Below are 20,096 nucleotides of genomic sequence, written 5' to 3' on the forward strand. Positions count from 1 at the left end.
CGATATGATGTAACGACAGATCCACTGGAGTCAGATGAGTAGGCTTGGCGGGGCAGTTGAATAGGTGCTTAGTATCGTGCGGGCCCATGTCGCATTTAGGCGACTGCAATATCCTGAGCGAAATTGAGCCAAAACTACTCGTCGTGGCAGCTGACGCTCTTCAGCTGCGATAGATGGGGGATGTGCTCCGATGATTGCATTCACACAATAATTGCTTATGGTCTTAGCAACTGTGTCCGTGTGAATGCTGTTCAAACCTGCCTGATATGCCTGTTGATCTAGAGGTTCTCTCCTATATTGTTGGACCGTCATCTCTAGAGCACGAATATGCCTGGGTGTATCGGTGGCCAGCAAATGGTGATTGGGATGGCTCTCACGGTAACACCCGAGCAAGTACTGCAACGACACCATCTCTATATGTTGTCGTACTGGAAGAATCTTTGCCTCCTCATGTAGATGGTCCACTGTACATTTGAGGAGGCACCCTGTTGCTGTTCTCAGGGCGGCGTTCTGACAAATTTGAACCTTATCCCACTGCGTGTCACATAAATTCGGGGACCAAACTGGCGCCGCATAGCTTACCACAGACCGACCTATCGCTTTATACGTGGTCCACAAGGTTTCTTTATCTGCACCCCAAGTGCTGCCGGCTAGGGACTTAAGGACCTTGTTCCTACATTTCAGTTTATCGCAGATAGCTGTGGCATGGGCGGACGAGGTGAAAGTGGTGTCGAATGTGACCCCTAAAATTTTGGGGCAGTTTGTGGTCGGAATTCTGTGACCATCGACCCTGATATTCAACTCTCTTCTATACTGCGCCGTCCATATGGTGAACAGAGTGGCCGTCGATTTAGTGGCGGATATATACATATTCCTCGCGTGGAAAAAGGTGGTAAGATCAGTTAAATAGGAGTTCAGTCTCTCACAGTACATCTCTCGTACAATCATCCGCATACGTTACGATCTCAATGCCGTCTGGAGGGGGCGGAATACGGGAAAGGTAGAGGTTAAACAGTTCAGGGGAACTCCCTGTTTCACTCTACGGGGCTTGGATTTCTTGTTCCTGAATTCCACATACGACTGGCGACCACACATATAGTTGATTATCCAACGTTTCAGACTTGGCCGAAGGGTTGTCTGCTCGATGTCCTCGAACAGCGTGGAGTGCTTGACAGTATCAAAGGCTTTTCATAAGTCAAGCGCCACCATCACTGTTCTATCACACGGCCGCTCCTGGTTGAGTCCTCGACAAATATGTGTGGAGATGGCGTGCAGCGCTGTTGTCGTGCTGTGCTGCTTACGGAATCCATGCTGATGATCGGCAACTTGATAGCTCTTTTTAATGCTGGGGAGGACTAAGGCCTCAAGGGTCTTCGCTACAGGTGACAACAGCAAAATCGGCCTATACGATTCACCTTTGCTGGCATCCTTGCCTGGCTTCAGTAGCGGGACCACCCTGCCCATTTTCCAGACTTCGGGAACAATACGTAAGGGTTTCTAGCGACAGGTTGAGAACTTTAGTGAGATACTCCACTCCCGGCTCATCCAGCTGTTTCAACATTACCATGGAAATTCCGTCAGGGCCCAACGCTTTGGTTGATTTAGCGTTCCTGATGGCATTGTCAACATCATCCATTGTAAACTGTGGTGGTTCATTCTCGGCAGGAAGAGATCTAATGCGACGTAATACTCTTCTCTTCGTCCTGTCACTCTCGGGGTGCTCGACAAACAGTCGATTGAAGTAACTTGCACACCTCTTCGGGTCAGTCAACGTAACGTCGCCAAACGTGACTGAGGTCCTATCATCCCTCCTTCCGGGGTTCAAGAGTGACTTAACCGTTGTCCACAATTTGCTTATACCGGCTCCAATGTTGCAACTCTTCAGATGATTTAACCACTTGTTCCGCTTATGTTCGCCGACCAGCCTGTTAACTTCCAGTGTCAGCTCCCTGACTCTGGGGTCGTCGGGGTTGGTTCGTCGAAGCTCATCATGCTCATTTGCTAATCCCGTCACCTCCCTGATGTCTCGGAACGTCCTTTCCGCTACCCGAACATCAGAAGGATTGGGCAATTCTCTGAAGCGGTGATTGGTGAACTCGCTGAAACTCGGCCAATCAGCTTTCCCATGATTGACGAATGTGCGGCGTTCAGAAGTGGAGGAATCGGGTGGTCTGCTGATGGAGACAATTATGGGGAGATAGTCTGATCCAAGGGAAATGACGGGTTGCCAGGTGACACGATGGTTATGTCTGGCGAACTGTGACACGCTCCTCTAATTCTGGTAGGGGCGTCCTCATTGACCGAGCAAAACGTTGAGCTATCAATCTGCTCAGTCAGCGCTATACCTCTGTGGTCGTTTCCGAGGGCCGAATGCCACATCTCATGATGCGCATTAAAGTCCCCCAGGACCAGACGATTATGACCTTCCAAAAGCGGGCTAATGTCAGGCTTATAATCTGAGATACAGCTATTTCTCGGCAGAATGTATACGTTCAGCAACTCTATGTCGGCAGTTCCACACCTGACTGCTACCCCCATACATTCCATGTACGGGTCATTAGAGGCAGGCTCAAGCGAGATAGGTCTGTATTGAAAAGACAGGATGCGTTTTCTAGGATTGGAACAACAACGGCTGGTGTTAAATGCGTGCGGCTGCTGTTGGGGGGACTGCGGGGGAGTTTCGTAATCCGACGACGAAGGAGTTTCGTAATCTGACGATGACTCACTGGCGGCTGTGTTCGCGCAGCATGCAGCAACCCCTTAAATGCACCCACTCCTGACATCTATTGCATCTCACCGAAGATTGGATATGGGTGAAGATGCGGATGTGACAAACCGAGCACAAATATATTGATCCTGGGTTTTCCTCCATCCCGGCACGGACCAAAAGAATCCGGAGCAGATATTCCGGGATATGCCGCTCCCAGCACAGAAAAACGAAACAAATACAAACACATGTACACTGAGGTGGCAGCCGCTGGCCGGAACGCTGATGTTGTGTGGTCCCGGGTCAATCCGATACAGAGAACCCGCTGCCGTGGAATTGGGATATAGATGTCTTCTACTTGAAGACAACAATAAAAAAAACAGAAAGGAATTTTTATAGAAGACCTCAAGGCCGTCTAATAGAAGAAAGAAGGTCTCCTAATAAAGACCAGAAGTCTTCCCATACAAGACCAAAATGTCTTCTCATACAATACCAGAAAGCTTTCTCGTTGAACACCAGAAGGCATTCTCATAGAAAAGATGAACATTGAAAAAGAAAAATATATTATTTTTGATTTTCATAGAAAAAGAAATAGAAGACAGAAAGTCATAAAAGACCAGGAGGTTCAAAATACACGAGATCAGAAGTTCTTTTTATAGGCGACCAGAAGACCACAAGACCTTATAGTTGAAGACCACAAGGTCTTCTTATACAAGGCCAGAAGGTATTTTCATAAAAGACTAAATTTTCTTCATGTACAAGACCAGAAGGTCTTCTCATAGAAGACCAAAATGTTTTCACATAGAGTCTTCTTATAGACAACCAAAATATCGTCACATAGAAGACAAGAAGGTCTTCTGGTAAGCAAGGTCTTCTTCTAGGGGATCACGTTGTCTTCTCATAGAATACTATAAGGTTTTATCATAGAACGCCAGAAGGTCTCCTCATAGAAGGAGGTCTTATACTAGAAAACCAGGAGGCCATCTTATAGAGGACCAAAAGGTGAAGCAAAATGTTCTTTTCCGTCATAATTTGTGTTTTCAAGGTATTGGTAAAATTGGTTCAATTTCGATTTTTCCTCCTCAAAAGAAATTTCTTCTCTTCACTTTTCTTCAATCTAAAATAGATCGTTGCTTATTGAATTTATAAATTCAATTGATCCATCCATAGAAGACCTGGAAGTCTTTTTATAGAAGACCAGAAGATTTTTTTATTGAATTATTTTTTTTATTGAATTATTTCCGTGATTTTTCGCGTAGTTATCGCACTGATCTTATCGATGAAGCAAAATTATATTTTCCGTCATAATTTGTACATTCGAACTTCTCTATAACGAACTTCCCTGTAACAAATTTTTCTCTATAACGAACAAAAACAACTTTTTTCAATCTATTTTCACCTATTTTAATCTCCCTATTACGAACTTCGCTACATATAACGAATGCTTCTCTATAACGAAATTTACACAACAAACGAGAAACAAATCACATCACCAACGTTCTTTTTTTTGAAAAATAAATTCTTTTAAAAAAGAATAAAAATTGATTCAAAATACAATAATTTTCTAATGACTTACTTAATCGAATATTAGATATCTAAAGGGAAACACCAGACCCTTGTTTTAAATGGTTGGTCTTCTTAGTAAGGCTAGGAACTGCTGATACTGTAGAAAATAATATTTGTATGACATAAATAGAGTACAAATGTGGAGATGATAATAACATAGAATTCTATTTAAATAATTGATTCCGACATTTTAACAATGGTTTGTACATTTTTTGGTGTCTTTAAAAAATCCCCTTATCGTATTTGTTCTCCCATTGCTTATTGTGAAGATTTTTTTTGTTAAAGATGTATAAGCGGCAAAATTAAAAACACTTTTTATTTCACTTTCAAATAAAAATTCAATTTCGGTTTATTCGTCCACACACATTTATTTCTTTTTCACTTATATTGACCTTCATTTGTCCATTTTGCCTAGGGTTCTCTATAACATAGTAATTTCTCGGTCCCCAACTGCTACGTTATAGAGAAGTTCGACTGCATTTTTAACGAATCGGTAAAAGTGCATAAAAATCCAGAATGTATTGTTACGAATGTAGCTGATAGATTTAGGTAACATTAGATGAACTTCTGCTAATTTAAGAATTTGAATTGTAACGCAAATTTTTATTAAGCATTTCGTTTATTTGGATCAGCTTTGCAACAACAACTAATGTATTGAATTTACTACAGTCATAAAAGTATCGCCTATTCTTAATTAACACTGTTTACTTAGCTAATTGTTTTCGTACTCTCATTTATTTTGACAATTCAGTTATGCTTCTACATTGTGATGTCATTCGTTGCAACCCCTCCTACTCCCTCGCTGTTATTACCTCTGTCTCATTAGTTGTTTAAATGCATTTGTCTGTTTGTATACGAGTATGTGTGTTTGTGCATCTGGATCTGGTTTGAACATTGAAGAACCTCCCAGATGAAGGATCCTAGAACAGTCTACGCATACGCAAGCGTGTATAAATACGGGTCGGATGAGCGAGTGAGTTCTAATTCAGACCGCGAATTAAAACCGTCAGTCTAAGTAAAGAGTAATCTTGAATAAAGCTGTGTGCTTATTAGAAATAAGCTATGTGCTTAATAGAGAAATAAAGTCCTGGTGGATAACGTCAATAAAGCTTTGTACAATCGTAATCTAAATCGAACCCTCATTTTATTTGGGACAAACCGCATCGGGGAATTTAACGACGTCTACAAAGGATTAAGTTTTCCGTAACAATATTCTTATAGAAGACCAGGAAGCCTCATAGAAGGCCAGAATCTTTTCTGAGAGTAACTGAGATGGTCATCTTATAAAATATATTTTTATAAAAGACAAATCAAGAAGGTGTTTTATAGAAGACCAAAACTTGACATAAGGCCTTTTATTTAAAAAAAAACAACTTAGGAAGAAGAAGTTTTCTTTACCGAAAAGTTTAATAAAATGACCTTTTTTCATTGATGAACTTTATAATAATTAGCGGCCAGTTTGCCTTCTTACAGAGGCACTCTCGTAAGTATCATCATGAGATATTGTTTATGTTAAAGAGAAACTTCTTAAGAATATCTTGTATAAATAAAACAGCTTCCTAAGAAAATGTCCCATCTATAAAGTAGCCAAATTAAAAGATATAGCATCTTATATAAGTTTCTTAAGAAGATAGCTTTCTTCATTAAGAAGAAACAATTTTGGCTATGTCCACCAAACAGTACCTTGTTTAGATTCCCCTTTACTTTTTTCCGCAACATCCAATTCGACAACCATGTATACTTCGCTTTTCTTTGATTTTTTTCCATCACAAATCAGGTCGTCTACAGTTGTTAAATAAATAAATAAATTGAAATGTTCAATGAGAAAAAATATGTTTTATTTATTTCTATTCTTCTTTAATGTTTTCTTTGCAGTTTTCGACGAGTGGATTATGTGGTGGTGGCCAACAACAACAACAGCTACATTAATAATAAACACCGCAACAAAATTATAAGCAGTTACGATTTATTTGCCATTGACGACTTGACGACGTTTAGCGAGTGCTGTGGTGTTTTGCCGGCAAAATATAATTCGAGTGCGCCTTGGGACACACCATTTATAAATAAAAGCGAAAAGAAATAACAGCTTCAAAAATCATTATGAATTGGTTATGTTTTGGCATATTAACGGCACTGCTATGCCTCAGCCAAGTGGCGTCACTGTCTTTAGATCCAGGTAAGTCAAAGACCACGAAATAAAAAACAAATAAATAAATGTAGAAACCCAGCATGCCATGAGTCAATGTACAAATAAAAAATACTCTGAGGTAAGGGTACTTGAGAATAAGAAATATTGAACCCATTTTCAACACCAAAAAAGTCCCCACATGGGTGACGCGCGCTTTTGTGTGTGAAAATATTTCTTCAATTATTATTTGCTGGTACAAAGTTCGATTACATGAAAGATAACAATGCCATTTAAATATTTATTTCCTCTGTTTTGTGTGTTTTTTTTTGTTTTTTTTTTTTTTTTGATGTACAAAGATCAACATGTTTAACATTTAACGATTTCTCCCATTTTTTTTTTTTTTTTCATTGCAGTGGCCTCAGCCGAATTGGAGCAACACATCAAGAAGGGCGACTGTGTAATCTCAATGCGTCACATAAGGTTAGTAATCCTGCCATAATATCAACGTTTAGTTGGCAATTTATTTTTGCAAGGGACAGGTTTTTAAGGTCATGTTATATGGGCGGAGGTTTCGCCACTTAGCACTCAATTTAAAACGATTAAATGGTTAAAAATTGCAGTGGGAAAATTATAAAAAATTGAAGTAAAAACCACTTGTTTATGTTTCCTAAAATATTAACAATGAAAGGAATTACTTTTTTGATTTAAAAATTAAATATTTCTTTTCCCTCTTTCGTCAGGCCCCGACGCAAATTACACATCCCCATTGAAGCCCTTTTCATGATTGATTTTCCCACGCTGAAACATAAAATGTCATTTTTCCTGGATCGCAAACAGCAACGTGTAACCTTGGATATCAGCGCTGGTGGTTCATTGAATTCGTTGCATTTCGAAATACCCCAGATTAATGAGACCAGTACCATCCGTTCATTGGCCCTACATTTCCATAAGAATCGCATCTCGCTATTGGTCGATTGCAAGGAGACTTCAGCCCATGAAATCGAAATGAATCTCACAAAATTATATACCCAAATGGATGATCCCATGGTGAAGTTGGTAAGTTTTGAACTCTTAAGAGGATCTTCTATTGATAGGAGACTTCTTAAGAGATTCTCCTATAATAGAAACAAGGCCTCATAAGGGAGTCTGTAGAAGAGAAAATTATAACATAATCTTCAATAGGTACAATCAATAGAATGTACAAATTCAATAAGCAATGATCTATTTAAAATTGAAGAAAAGTGGTCTCATGGAGAGAAAAAATCTGAAGAAAATCTTCTATAGATAGAGGACCATTTAAAAAAATCCATAAAAAAATTTAAAATTTGGAATTCATCTTAAAACAATCCGAAGACTTCTCAACATAAATCAATTCTAAATTATTAATTATATTATTTATATTATATTTATTTTCAGTTCCGTGAACGCAAATATCCTTTACATTTTGATGGCAATGTTGATGGAGCTTTACAGAGAGCAAATTGTCAAAAGGGCTTGACTCGACGAGGCAATCGTCGCATGTTGAAGAACAAAATTTCGGAAAGAGGTAAGTAAACCCCTTGTATAGAACAAATATTCCCTTCAAGCACATCAAATGCTCTCAGAAGAATTTGAAATTGACGAAATATTCCTCTTACTCGTTTTTTTATTTTTTCCTGTATTTTCAGAGAAGAACAAAAAACGTGATGTTCGCAATTGGTATAATCAAGAACCAGGCACCAGTGTTGAACATTATCGCCAGCAGGAGATACCCTTGGACATGGATCGTCGCGGTGACATACCCATAATGAGTGGTGATTGTGAAGGTATGTAGAAACATAAAAAACGCCCAAACCATTTCCTCTTTATAAGCAAATAAAAGCTAATCAAGGCGATTCAAAATCATGGTGACACATAAAATGCAAAATAAATATAGATGAGAATAAGAAAAGAATGAAAAAGAAACGACAATAAATAGCAAACCAAGCCAGGTTAAGAGGAGCTCACAACTGTGTTGTATGCTGTTGCGTGTGGTGTTTGCTTGAAATGAAAATGAATCAGCTTAAAATGCACCTTCAGATTAGGTTTACAATCAGCAACAACAACTCAACATCAGCATCGTCATCATCATAATCGTTGAAGTTTGAGCGCCGCCAAACATTGCCCCACACAACCTCACTCACAAATGCCACACGTTCATAACGATATCCATAACACTGCCACTAAACAATAATCAGCAATAACGACAAGCGAGTGCTAAAAACCCCAGCCAAGAAAAACAAGAACGTAACATTGTGCGATAAATATTTATCCAGATGTGTAAGAGACATAGTTGTGTTGAGGTTATTGTGTATAATAGAGAGGGTCGCAGTTTTTTTCTAGAATGTTTCTAGAGGGTCGCAGTTTTTTCTAGTTTGTTTTGGGTAGTCTTTGGCCGTATCTACATTAGAGTTTGGGAATTCCCGACTTTTTTTCATTCCCGGGAAATCGGGAAGGAAAATTTCTCATTCCCGGGAACCCGGGAATTCCCGGGACTATGGGAAATCGAATCCGTGGGGCATAGACGTGACAGGGAGTAAGCAGACATGAAGTACTTACTCCCTTTATGTATAGTTGTCTCGTTAGTTATCTCTTTGGAATAATATTAAGGGTAATATACGAAAGGGTCAACAAGCAATAGCAGACATCTTAAAAGACGTTGCTCCAAAATCTTGAAAGAACCAATAAATCATATACGATTTATGACGGCTGTTTAAAAATATCTATATGTATGCGATCAAAATCCAATTATTCCTGACTAATTTGCGGAGGTTATATAAAATATATGTTTCGCACTACCATCCTAACAAAGCTTTCTTGATATAAAAGAGGGCTGTCCGATTATATTTTTAAAGTCAACGATATGGTATGTTGTTCTTATGGTTCGAAGATCGTGTTAATCATAGAATAAATCCGTTTATAGCGAAACACCAATTATCGAGAATAACACCAATTATCGAGAGGAGCAAAATGTATATATTTTATACGAATTACCGCGATTTTTACAATGGACCCGCAATTACTAATAATCGGGGCACGAATTATCGCGACTCCACTATATTGCCAATATTAAATAACTATAAACCAAACAAGGCTGGGCGAACTTGTTATACCCTCCACCACGAGTAGTATTGAAGTAAAATGGAACAATTAGTTTCCTTTCGTATATGAAGAAGGCAAATACCAATATTTCTGTAAGATAATGTGGCTAAAACCTAAAAAATACCAAAAATCAAGAGGTATGATTCAATGGGGGATATAGGAAGACGGGGACCAATACTAATAATTCTTTACTGGAATATTTAATAACCCCAGAGAAGACTAAATAACAAATGTCAGTCATGTCGGTGGGATATTGACGTCACAACCTTCAGAATTACGAAAATCGGGAGGTACCGTTCTATGGGGGCTATATGAAGGCGCGGACCTATACCGACAAATTTAGAAGGGAAAGTCAAATACCCCCAACGAAGACTAAATACCAAATTTCAGCCACTCCAATGGATTATTGTGGCCATAACCTTCAAAATACCGAAAATCGAGAGGGGGGCTATATAAAGGCGTGGACCTGTACCGACAAATTTCTGGCGGAAAGTCTTATACCACCAACAAAGACCAAATACCAAATTTCAGCCTTTTCGGAGGAATATTGAGACCACAACCTTCAAAATGCCGAAAATCGGCAGGTACCGTTCTATGGGGGCTATATTAAGGCGTGGACCTGTACCGACAAATATCTGGGGGAAAGTTTTATACCACCAACGAAAATTAAATATCCAATTTTAGCCATTTGGGAGGATTATTGAGGCCACAACCTTCAAAATATTGCGAGCTGTATCTTGATTTCAACAGACGGACGGACAGACGGACATGGTTATATCGACATAGAATTTTACCCTGATCACGAATGTATATATACATGCACTGCAAAAAACCTTAAAATTGGTAAAAGTCGCGCAATGTTCATACGATTTTGATGCGCATCCGGTTTCATCAGCGCCCATCAAAAATACGTCAATATACACCTATTTCAAATAGATTCTTCAAAAACCGCGGATGTGCCTCCACATTCAATTTTTGGCGAAATATTAAAATTAAACTTGAACATTACTATCGGAATAATGAAGCGGTCATATAATACAAACCTTTTCTCCTTTCTCATTATTTTCATCCCCTATCATATATCATATTTTCTTCATTTTAAAACATATATTTGAATTGAGTATCTGCGTATTTGTGTAACTCTTTAATTTTTTTTATTACACCCTTTATAATGTATTAGCTTAAGAAGGATTTTTTCTACCTCAATACATCTGTACTGTAACTTATAAGATATTATTCTTGTTGTGCAGACATAAACAACCAATAAATAAATAAATAAATAACCATATTAGTCGCGTATCTCTGTTTTTTTATGACACGTGTTTTCGCAAATATTATAATCGCGAGTAAAGGATTCCATTTATGTAAAAAATGTTAAAGAAAATCGCGGTTTAGTACGCGGATTTGTCAAAATATATTTTTGCTGATTTTCCGATTTTCAAGGTATCTATTTCCGCGGTTTTAGTAGATGAATTCGATCGCGGAAGGCTTCATTAGAACCGTCGCGTAAAAAAACTAAATTCACGCGGGTTTCAAAGGAAATTGAATGACAGTTGTAAATTTTACACGCAAAAAATATGTTTTGTAAGAAAATTCACGCATGAAATTTTGGCCTTTCGACTCCAATTACTAGGATGCTGTAAAGAGCACACTCATGATATATGCACCAAACGACGTAAAATCACGAGTTCTATAATCGTGTTATGAGTTTGGAATATTATCTTCTTGCGCGTCCGGATTATTAAAAAAGTTAAAAAAAACCCCGAAATTCCGGCTTCAAAATGTCAGCATCAATTTTAGGTGGATGCAGTGGATATATCGAAAAGTCATACACTGCTATCTTATTGCCCATGGAGTATTCTGTGATTCATTCTTTGGGAATAGGTCTATAAAATGTAAGGTTAAGCCAGAAATCGCATGGGAACATAAAAAAACTTGTTGGCTTCAACCCATTTTTACCCATTTTTCTACATTGATGCCAACACAGCTTCCACGAAAATAAATTTTAACGGTCGACATTATGGGATCCCTCATAAAACACTTCATTTTAAAGAATTGTAGTCATACTTTATAGAATATGTTAACAGTTCGCGAATTCTGAAAGGGTGAAACTCGGATTCATCGATTGCAAAACATTTTTGTTATTTACCATATACTTTATAGGGTCCCCGATGAATATTTCGATGTGTTACAAACGGAATGACAAATTTAATTATACCCTCCATAGTTCGGTGGAAAGTATAAAAATATACATGACTTATATGTACATGAAAATACAAATACCCGTATTCCCGGGAATTTCATAAAAATTTCCCGGGAAATCCCGTTCAAAAAATTTCGGGAATTCCCGGGAAATCCCGGGCCGGGAATTCCCGACCAGAAACTCTAATCTACATCCACATACAAAAATATGGTACAAAATCTTGTAATTAACTCGCAAAAATTGTCTTCGAAAAATGTTGAGTTACTTGGTTTGAGTCACAAGGCCGCGCATAACATGAGTATTTCTTCGTCTATACATTTATTAGTCTATGGTTACAGGGAAGTTCGTTATTCTTCCATGCAAACATATTGAGGTCTTATGAAATTACATAGAGGAGTTGATTCTCATTGAAAGACCTTTCATACGGAAAATATATTTTGGAACTTTTTAATTTTTGCCGATTAGGCCGAAAATGATTAAAAAATGATAATATTTATATATAAAGAATTCCTTGATCTTCTTCAAATACATAAAATTTGTGTAATATTGTCTTCTATAAAAACAATATTCGCTTTTCTATGTTAAGAATATCTGGACATTTGTGGACCTCATATCCGATATTAGAAGACGGTCAGCAATGAGAAGAATTTTTTATGCAACGGAAGACGATCTGGTCCTCCAGTGAAGACTTTCTGGCTTTCTATGAGAATATATATGTATCTTCTGATTTCCTATGAACGGACAAATAGGTTTTTATTCCTGTAAGGTGCTAAGGCTAGTAGTACGGCAGGACTACAAGGTAGGTTAAGCTAAGATGACCGCTTTACTCAGATACATTTGGTCTATTGTGTCCACCTTGGATAGGTTTGAAGATTATGATTAAAATATTGTTTATTGCTTATTGAATTGAGGGTAAAGATTAAGAAATTTCTGGGATATTGGAGAAATGGGGTAGTTAGAGTTTTTGCCAAGCAAGACAAGGTTTTTGTCAAAAAAGGATAATGGAGTCTATGTCTGATAGGAAAGTGAGAGTATATATTTTGTATCTATGTATCTTCTGCATCTCCACCTAATCTGTAGTAGTCGACGCCACTGTCATCCCATCTTGAAGGTAGATCCGTAATAAGTGACCTATACATATCTATGTATATCGATTGAGAAAAGGGTAGTGAATCTACACTGTGAGATCTCAGGTCAGATAGCTTTGAAACAGTCTGCGGAGCGCCTTCTTCTCAAGGTAGATCGCACGAAGTTTTCCGACTACAACGTAAATAAGGAGAATAACCGTGAATATTTAGAATAGACTTTCGGATTTTTGAAGACAACAAAATCCTCTCTTGTATGAGAAAAAGTTTCGATGCTATGGTAGGAACAAATGGTGATGAGGACATGCCTTCCATGTCCTTAGAAAACTACGGTCTTCTGGGAGCCCATATACTCTTTTTGGTTTCTTTTATATGCTACTCCGTCCTCTTAAGAACCCATTTTAGGTTTTTGTGGAAACACATAACGCTAAATGAATACCTCTGATGTGCTACTCTTCTACCAGTGGTAGATAGACCTATTTCTTATAAAAGACTTCCTTCCCCCTGCCTATGAAAATCTTGTTGTCTACTGACATTCTAAAGAATGACCAGTAGGATTGATTTTCAAGGGGAATGTAACTTCGTATTTAATGGTAAAACTTTCAAGTATGCTATTGGCCTCTGATCTTCTTCGGAGCACTCTGTTTTCTGTAAACAAACGCCTGATCTTCAAATGTACGATCTCCTGATCTCTAAATAGCTTTAAATTGTAAACCTTCTTCTTCTGGAAAGCTTGTGATTTTCTTTAGAATGGCCCATGGTTTTCTATAAAAATACTTTACACAGTATTGTCTAGTACGGGACAAAAATCTGGTACTTTAAAGGCGATGATATTCTGAATAAAATACTCCTGGTTGTCTATAGTAAGGTCTCTGATTTTTCTCCATTTACTATTAAAAATCTTTCATATCTTCAAACATTCTGTTATTTAAGTGTACTGCCTACTAGTCTTCTGATCGGAGAGAAAACGTCCTTGTCGTTAATGGGGGAAACTTCCGATCTTCTATCATGTTTACAAGGCCCACGTCTTCCATCTGAAAGACTACTACGTCGACCTGGTCATCTATAAAGCGAACTCCTAATGTTCGAAGTGAATGAGATTTGATTGCTTTATAAAAAATCTAGCGATCGATATGAAGGTATCCTCATCTGTAGTGCGATTCTTTAACTCATTTTTTGAGTTACCAAAGAAAATCGGTTACATTAAGTCGCAAAATTATAAATGAAATTTTCAAATAAATGTTGACAACACTGTTGCTATCGACTACTTTTTATTGGTCGCTAAGTTTCCGAATAATATCGTTAATTACCGAAATTATAAGCATTTTAATTTTAGCGACATTTGTCGGTAACTCAAAAAAATGAGTTAGAGAATCGCACTACAGAAGACTTCTCTTGTATTCAAAAAGAAGACCTTTTCCACAGAAGCCTTGAAATTCTCAATAAGAAGACATCCGACTCTCAATATTCTTACTTTTTGATTTTATGAAGAAGAAATTGCGGTCTATATGAAAGACTTCTTTACTTCTGGACAACCAAAGGGACACACTTCAACTGCTTATTATCTATTTTAACTTGAACTTTTATTTCACATTTGTTAATTTCTTAACGAAGAACTTTTGGTCCTTGGACCCTTGTCTCTTCGGGGATGATTGAGGGAACATATGTATGTAGAGAAAGATTTCTTCTCTTCAATTGCATAAGGTATCTTGATCTATATGAGGACATGCTGGACCTCTTTATGAAAGCGCCTTATCATCAATAAAAATCCATCTGATTTTCTGTTCTGTCCTCCAAAAATTGTAAAGACCAGTTCTGCATCTTTGCCAAATAGAATTTAGGATGGTACAGATCGTAGTTGAGCTAAAACCAATGAACGGAAACAAACAAAACGATTCCCGTACCAATCATACAAAGCCACAAACTTTTCAGCTTCTCTGAATCGTTTCATTCTCACAACCAAAACAAAAACACAAACTTTTCAATGTAAAAAGATGGAAACCGTACGATTGCTGAAATGTTATTTCGGCTATGCTTTGCCGAGTTGTTTCATTCACCACCGAAACAAAAGGTATTTTTGGGAAACGTTTGCCGCTCGTATTGTCAATGACACACTCAGACACACACACACACATGTGATTGCTTAACAACCCAGCAAACTAATTGTACCGACATCTTAACGAAATCGGAACAAAATTCGGACGATACGTCCGATGTCTGATCCGAAATCGTAACGATATCTTAACGAAAGTTGTATGAAGTAGTTGACATAATTTCGGAACGAAATGTCGGAGCGACATCGTATCGATTTCGTAATGAAATCTGAAGAAAATCCTTGGGAAATTCGGAAAGGAAATTTCTTTCCGACATTCGCTCCGAAATCTGTACAAAATCTGAACTATTTCCGCTCCGAACAGATTTCGTTCCGATTTCTAAACGATGTTGTTTCCGAAATTGTTCAGACTTGGCGGACATCCGACATTTGGTTTGCTGGGAACCCTATAAGTTAGCATCAGCATACCACAGTGAATTTTATCAACCACCAAACGTTTTTGATTTATTCACATGTGTTTAGTACTCCTTTTCTATCCTTTTTCTATCTGCTCATGTGGAGTTGAGTTCTTTTCGCTTTTCGTTTTGTTCGCTCTCACGAATGTAAAGAAAACAAAACTAAACAGCGAGCTCGGCCAACGTGGGTTATGTTTCGTTTTGTATTCCTATGGAAAATACGAAACGAAACGATTGGAAATGTTATTTAAAGTATTTTTACGTACGCTGGCTAAAACTACTCTGGTCTGCAGAGGCAACTGACGTTCTATAGCTGCGTTAGATGGAGGATGTACGATAGTTATGGCATCAGCAACTGCATCCTGCCTTGTACATTTGTTGATCTAGGGATTACATTTTGTAACTTCCTGACACCCCTGCGGTAGGTCCAATCGTCACTTATGATTATTAGAATGACTGTCCAATGAGGTACTGCGTCGAAACATATTATTTTGCTAAAGTACCAGTATAATCTTCGTGTCCATCTGTAAATGACGTTTTGGTCTCCGTTTTAGATTAGTGGGGTATATTTGTATATTCCTAACGCAGAATAAGAAAAAAATGGCGATTAAATAGCAGTTTAACCTTTCACAAATATCATCAACATAGTACCCGACGTCAAGGTCCTGCAATATCTATGGTGAAAATATCAACCATACCTAGAAAACTCCCTTTTTCAATCTTATTGTTCCCTAATTCAAGCTTTTCAAACTAAGCCGAATGGTGGTTTACACAATATCCTCCAACAGTGGGCATATTTAAAACCTCAGATCTTTAAGAAACCCCCTATGTTATAACAAGAAATAGCTTCAATAAGAAAAAAACTATGGTCTCTTCATTAGAAGTCTTCTTATAATGTTTCTATAGTATCTTCAAAGACAAGATATCCCCATTCGGCTTATTGTTCCTTAAACAATCGTTTTAAACCAAGATTGGGGGTGGTTTGCTCGATATCCTCCAACAGTTTGGAGTGGTTGAGGATATTGGCATCATCCGTTCTGGTTAAGTCGAGATGGCGGGCAGTGCTCTTGTTATACTGTGCTGATATATTTAGTATCCTTTATTGGTGGGCTCAGGTCATATCTCTCACGGTAATATTGGCTTCTATTACCTTAGTATTTCAGTCAAATACAACTTTTTGACAATTGGTGTCGTAGTACGAGTATGTCATACACAACGTTTTGACTGAGCGATAAAAAAGATCAGAAATCATTGAGCTTAAAACAGAATAGGGCTCCAGTCATTAAAATAAAGGAACTCTACCAACTCCCCTCGCTTGTCTCCCAAAAAAAGCTTTATTCTTCGTTTTCTATTTATTTATTTTTTATCTTCAAGAAAAGGAAGTATAAAAATTCCTTTTCATAAGGACCCACTCTAATATGCATATTCCATTGTATTTGTATATAAAACTTGACCTTAATCTTGTCAGATTATCTCCGTATTTGTTTTAAGTGTCCTTCCACACTTTTACTCTCACTCTTGCGTAAAATCTCATGTTTACTCTCATTCATTTGGAAGTGTAAATTTTCATCACTTTGAATGTTTCTTTAGTTATCACACTCTCAGTTTGTAGTTATTTTAAGAAATGTAAAATATGTATGTACGTCGGTATTTTCGTACCTCAGATAGTACGTAGGCCGACAGGTAGCATATGCTACCAACAAAAATAAAGAACACTATTTACTATTTTGTATTAATGTTGTTAGTTTATTCGATTTTGGCATAGGATTCAACTCAACCTACAATTGAGGGAACCATTTTTTGTCACTGTTGCTAGTGGTGTTGCTGCAACACTTGCCATTTGTCACCCAGGGATTGAACACAACATAAAAGTGATTTTTTGTTTTTTTGTTGTAAATAATGCAACAACCATATTCAAAACCTAGATATGTGTTCGGGTAGTCTATTCCTTTGCCTTGCATTTACTAATCCTATTTTCTATTCACATCTGTGTTGAAATGTTTGCCAGCGTATGTGTTTATATAAATTCATTATTTTTGTATTTTATTTTTGGTTTCGTTTCAGACGCCCTCGCAAAATCCCTAAGCGATTTAATGGCTTTGGTAAAACTGCTACGTGAAGATATCGCCCACCAGCGCCAAGAAATTGCCTATCTGCGCATGCTGTTGGAGAATTGTGCCGGCTGTAAGGAAACCAAAGGTGACAATGATATACAGCCAACATGTCGTACCTCAAATCCTTGCTATCTAGGTGAGTACAAGATAAATTAAATGTGGTAAATGACCGATGTTGGAGTGTGTCTTTAATGAAAACAACATGTGTGTGATTTTCATGGGGGTTTCATTACAAAAATAAACAACAAAACGAGATATTTTCTAGATCAGATATTATTCAAAAATATGACAAATTCTTGGGTCTGGATTTGCTAATTTAGCCAAAATGTACAATTTTACTCCTAAAATTGCAATGGGGATTACATTGCCAAGCCCTTACACTCCACGGTATCTTAAATCAGCAATTTTCAATTAAAAATCTCAGAGATATTAGTGTATAAGTATTGAAAATGTATTAGCATTTATTATTTCATACATAATGTCAAAAATCAATGACAAGACCCCAATGGGTTAATCTTATTCAAAATTATTTATTTCAATAGTAATTTCATAATCGACCGCATTCGAATTTATTTCATAATTCTGCTCCAAATTGAGATAATATATTTATTTCAATTTTTCCACCTTTCAAAAATTGGCCAAAAAGAACAACACATTTATTTATTAATGAATGTATGGCTGGTGACATTTGCTCTGTGTTAGGAAATAGATTTGGTTGGGCTTTTGTAAAAAAATTCAAATTTTATTCCCACTACATCATCGTTGTGCTGCGACGTGTGGTATTGTTCGTTGGTCACAACAGCGGCACAAGGTGATGATTTATGCCAAGATTAATTTGGTTCCCCACCATCGATGCACCCTTATGTGGGGATCATTGTCTTCGTGCATAATTAATATTAAAAAAAAAGATTTATGATCTTCACTCCCAAAATGGATCATTATCAATGATTATCTTGAAATCCGTTCTGTCTTCGGGAGATAAAACCCTCTACGAAACAGTTATAAAATGGATTTTCAAGGCAGAGGTAAAAAATATGACTAATCTCCGTGAAGAGATTAAAGTTTGTACAAGAAAGTGTAATTAAATGTTTTGGAAAAGTTTTGGAAAAGTTAACTATAAAACAAAATTGAATGAAATGAATAATAATTTGACAAATATTAATGGTAAAATTTTGGTTTTATGGTCTCATGAAATGGCCTTATAATCTCCTAAAGGAAAAATGCGAGATTAGTTAACGCTGTGAAACTCTCTCCCTATATCTTTATATTCTAAAATAGTACAGTATTTACGTAGAATAATCCCCAGATTTAAATAATCCAACCGTTATGAAAATGCAAGTATAAAACGGTTGAAGTGAAATCTCAACGGTTTCTGAATTATTTCAAAGCTTTAATGTAAATAGCTCTGAATTTTCAAGATTTTATTATTTTCCAAATAAAATCCATCTGGGTAGAGTTTTTGTAGTCTGTTTACTCCCGAGAAGATTTTGAAAATTTATAATTTAAAACTTAGTTTATAACTTAAAATTAATTTAAAAAAATTCTAGAAGTCAGGTTCTCACCCAAATTCCTTGTTTTTATATTTTGTTTAAACAATTTTTATTTATTTGTGGCGAAAATTTCTCACTTTGCCAATGGGAAGGGCACGGAAAATTATAATTCGGATTTCGCCACAGATTTTCATCCGTTCCCTTGTTTGTTTCCTCAACAAAGAAAAAACAGTTTTTATACCCAAGTTTCTATTTTTCGCTCGAATAGATAAAGGTCCTGGCACATACGGCGCGTTGAGTGCCGCGTTACAACAACCACATGAAAACTTCAAGAACAATCTTGTCATCACTTGCACATTTTTCATGTGGTTGTTGCTTTCAAACCGCGACGCGACTCACAACGGACCGTATGTGCCGATCCCTTAAGTGTCCAAAGAAATAATCTCATTGAGAATTTATTTGGGACTAACTAAACTCAAACAACTCCACTTGTAAACAAGACAAATAGTTCCTCACTCCTTTGCTTTCATTGAGCATAGCATGTGGACGACTAAAGAAATGAGCGCAAAAATTCGTGTGAGTTGACTCAAAATTCAAATTAAGTGCGTGATCTGATTTTTGGGAGAGGTTTTCTTCAAGATGACTAACCGGTATTTTAAAAAAGATACAGTTTTTCTATAAACAATTTTTTTCTGAAATTAGAGACCACTTGATCTGGAAATAGGCACTATCCCTAGGAACATTTTACTATCTTACGAAAGAAGCCTAAGTTTACTGCATTCTATGAAAAATTATATGGTCTTCTCTATGGGTTTTCTTTTTTCGAAAATACTGCATTCAAATAATTTTTGGGAAGAGCTTGGGACATCTTTATAAATGTTTAAGCTATCTACGGTCTTCGCCCTAGTATTATACGAGAATATCCCCTATAGTATCATGACTTGATTTCCAATTAAACTATAAGGAGAGCCCAATATCAGGGCTCTGCATGAATGGTCAAGAAGGTGCAATCATGTTTTTTTTTTTCAAAAAATTTAAAGATGTTTTGCCGTAGAGGAAACCACAATGAACACGGTAGAAAAACATTACAAAACCTACAAAATGATTTGATGTTAAGTGCTTATCGTTCGTTAGTTGTTTTGTGTGGGGTATTCACATCATTCGCACATGCAGCT

The 20,096-nt window shown here is 37.1% G+C and overlaps 1 protein-coding gene across 17 annotated transcripts in view; it reads left to right on the top strand.

Moving 5' to 3' along the window:
* The window catches only part of LOC141393586 (uncharacterized), an 88,436-nt gene that overhangs the window by 35,565 nt on the left and 32,775 nt on the right, over positions 1–20,096 (top strand). For all 17 annotated transcript variants that reach the window (XR_012410129.1, XR_012410130.1, XR_012410127.1 and 14 more), the window contains exons 3-8: positions 6,149–6,449; positions 6,815–6,881; positions 7,142–7,457; positions 7,818–7,947; positions 8,069–8,206; positions 17,382–17,567. Coding sequence is in view for 2 of the 17 variants with exons in the window: in XM_073966757.1 (XP_073822858.1) it covers positions 6,374–6,449; positions 6,815–6,881; positions 7,142–7,457; positions 7,818–7,947; positions 8,069–8,206; positions 17,382–17,567 (913 nt within the window). In the remaining 15 variants the exon portion in view is untranslated. The remainder of the gene's footprint in view (positions 1–6,148; positions 6,450–6,814; positions 6,882–7,141; positions 7,458–7,817; positions 7,948–8,068; positions 8,207–17,381; positions 17,568–20,096) is intronic.

The sequence above is a fragment of the Musca autumnalis genome, unplaced genomic scaffold (genome assembly GCF_047663935.1).
Source record: "Musca autumnalis isolate F117 unplaced genomic scaffold, ASM4766393v1 scaffold_2, whole genome shotgun sequence".
Taxonomy (NCBI): domain Eukaryota; kingdom Metazoa; phylum Arthropoda; class Insecta; order Diptera; family Muscidae; genus Musca; species Musca autumnalis.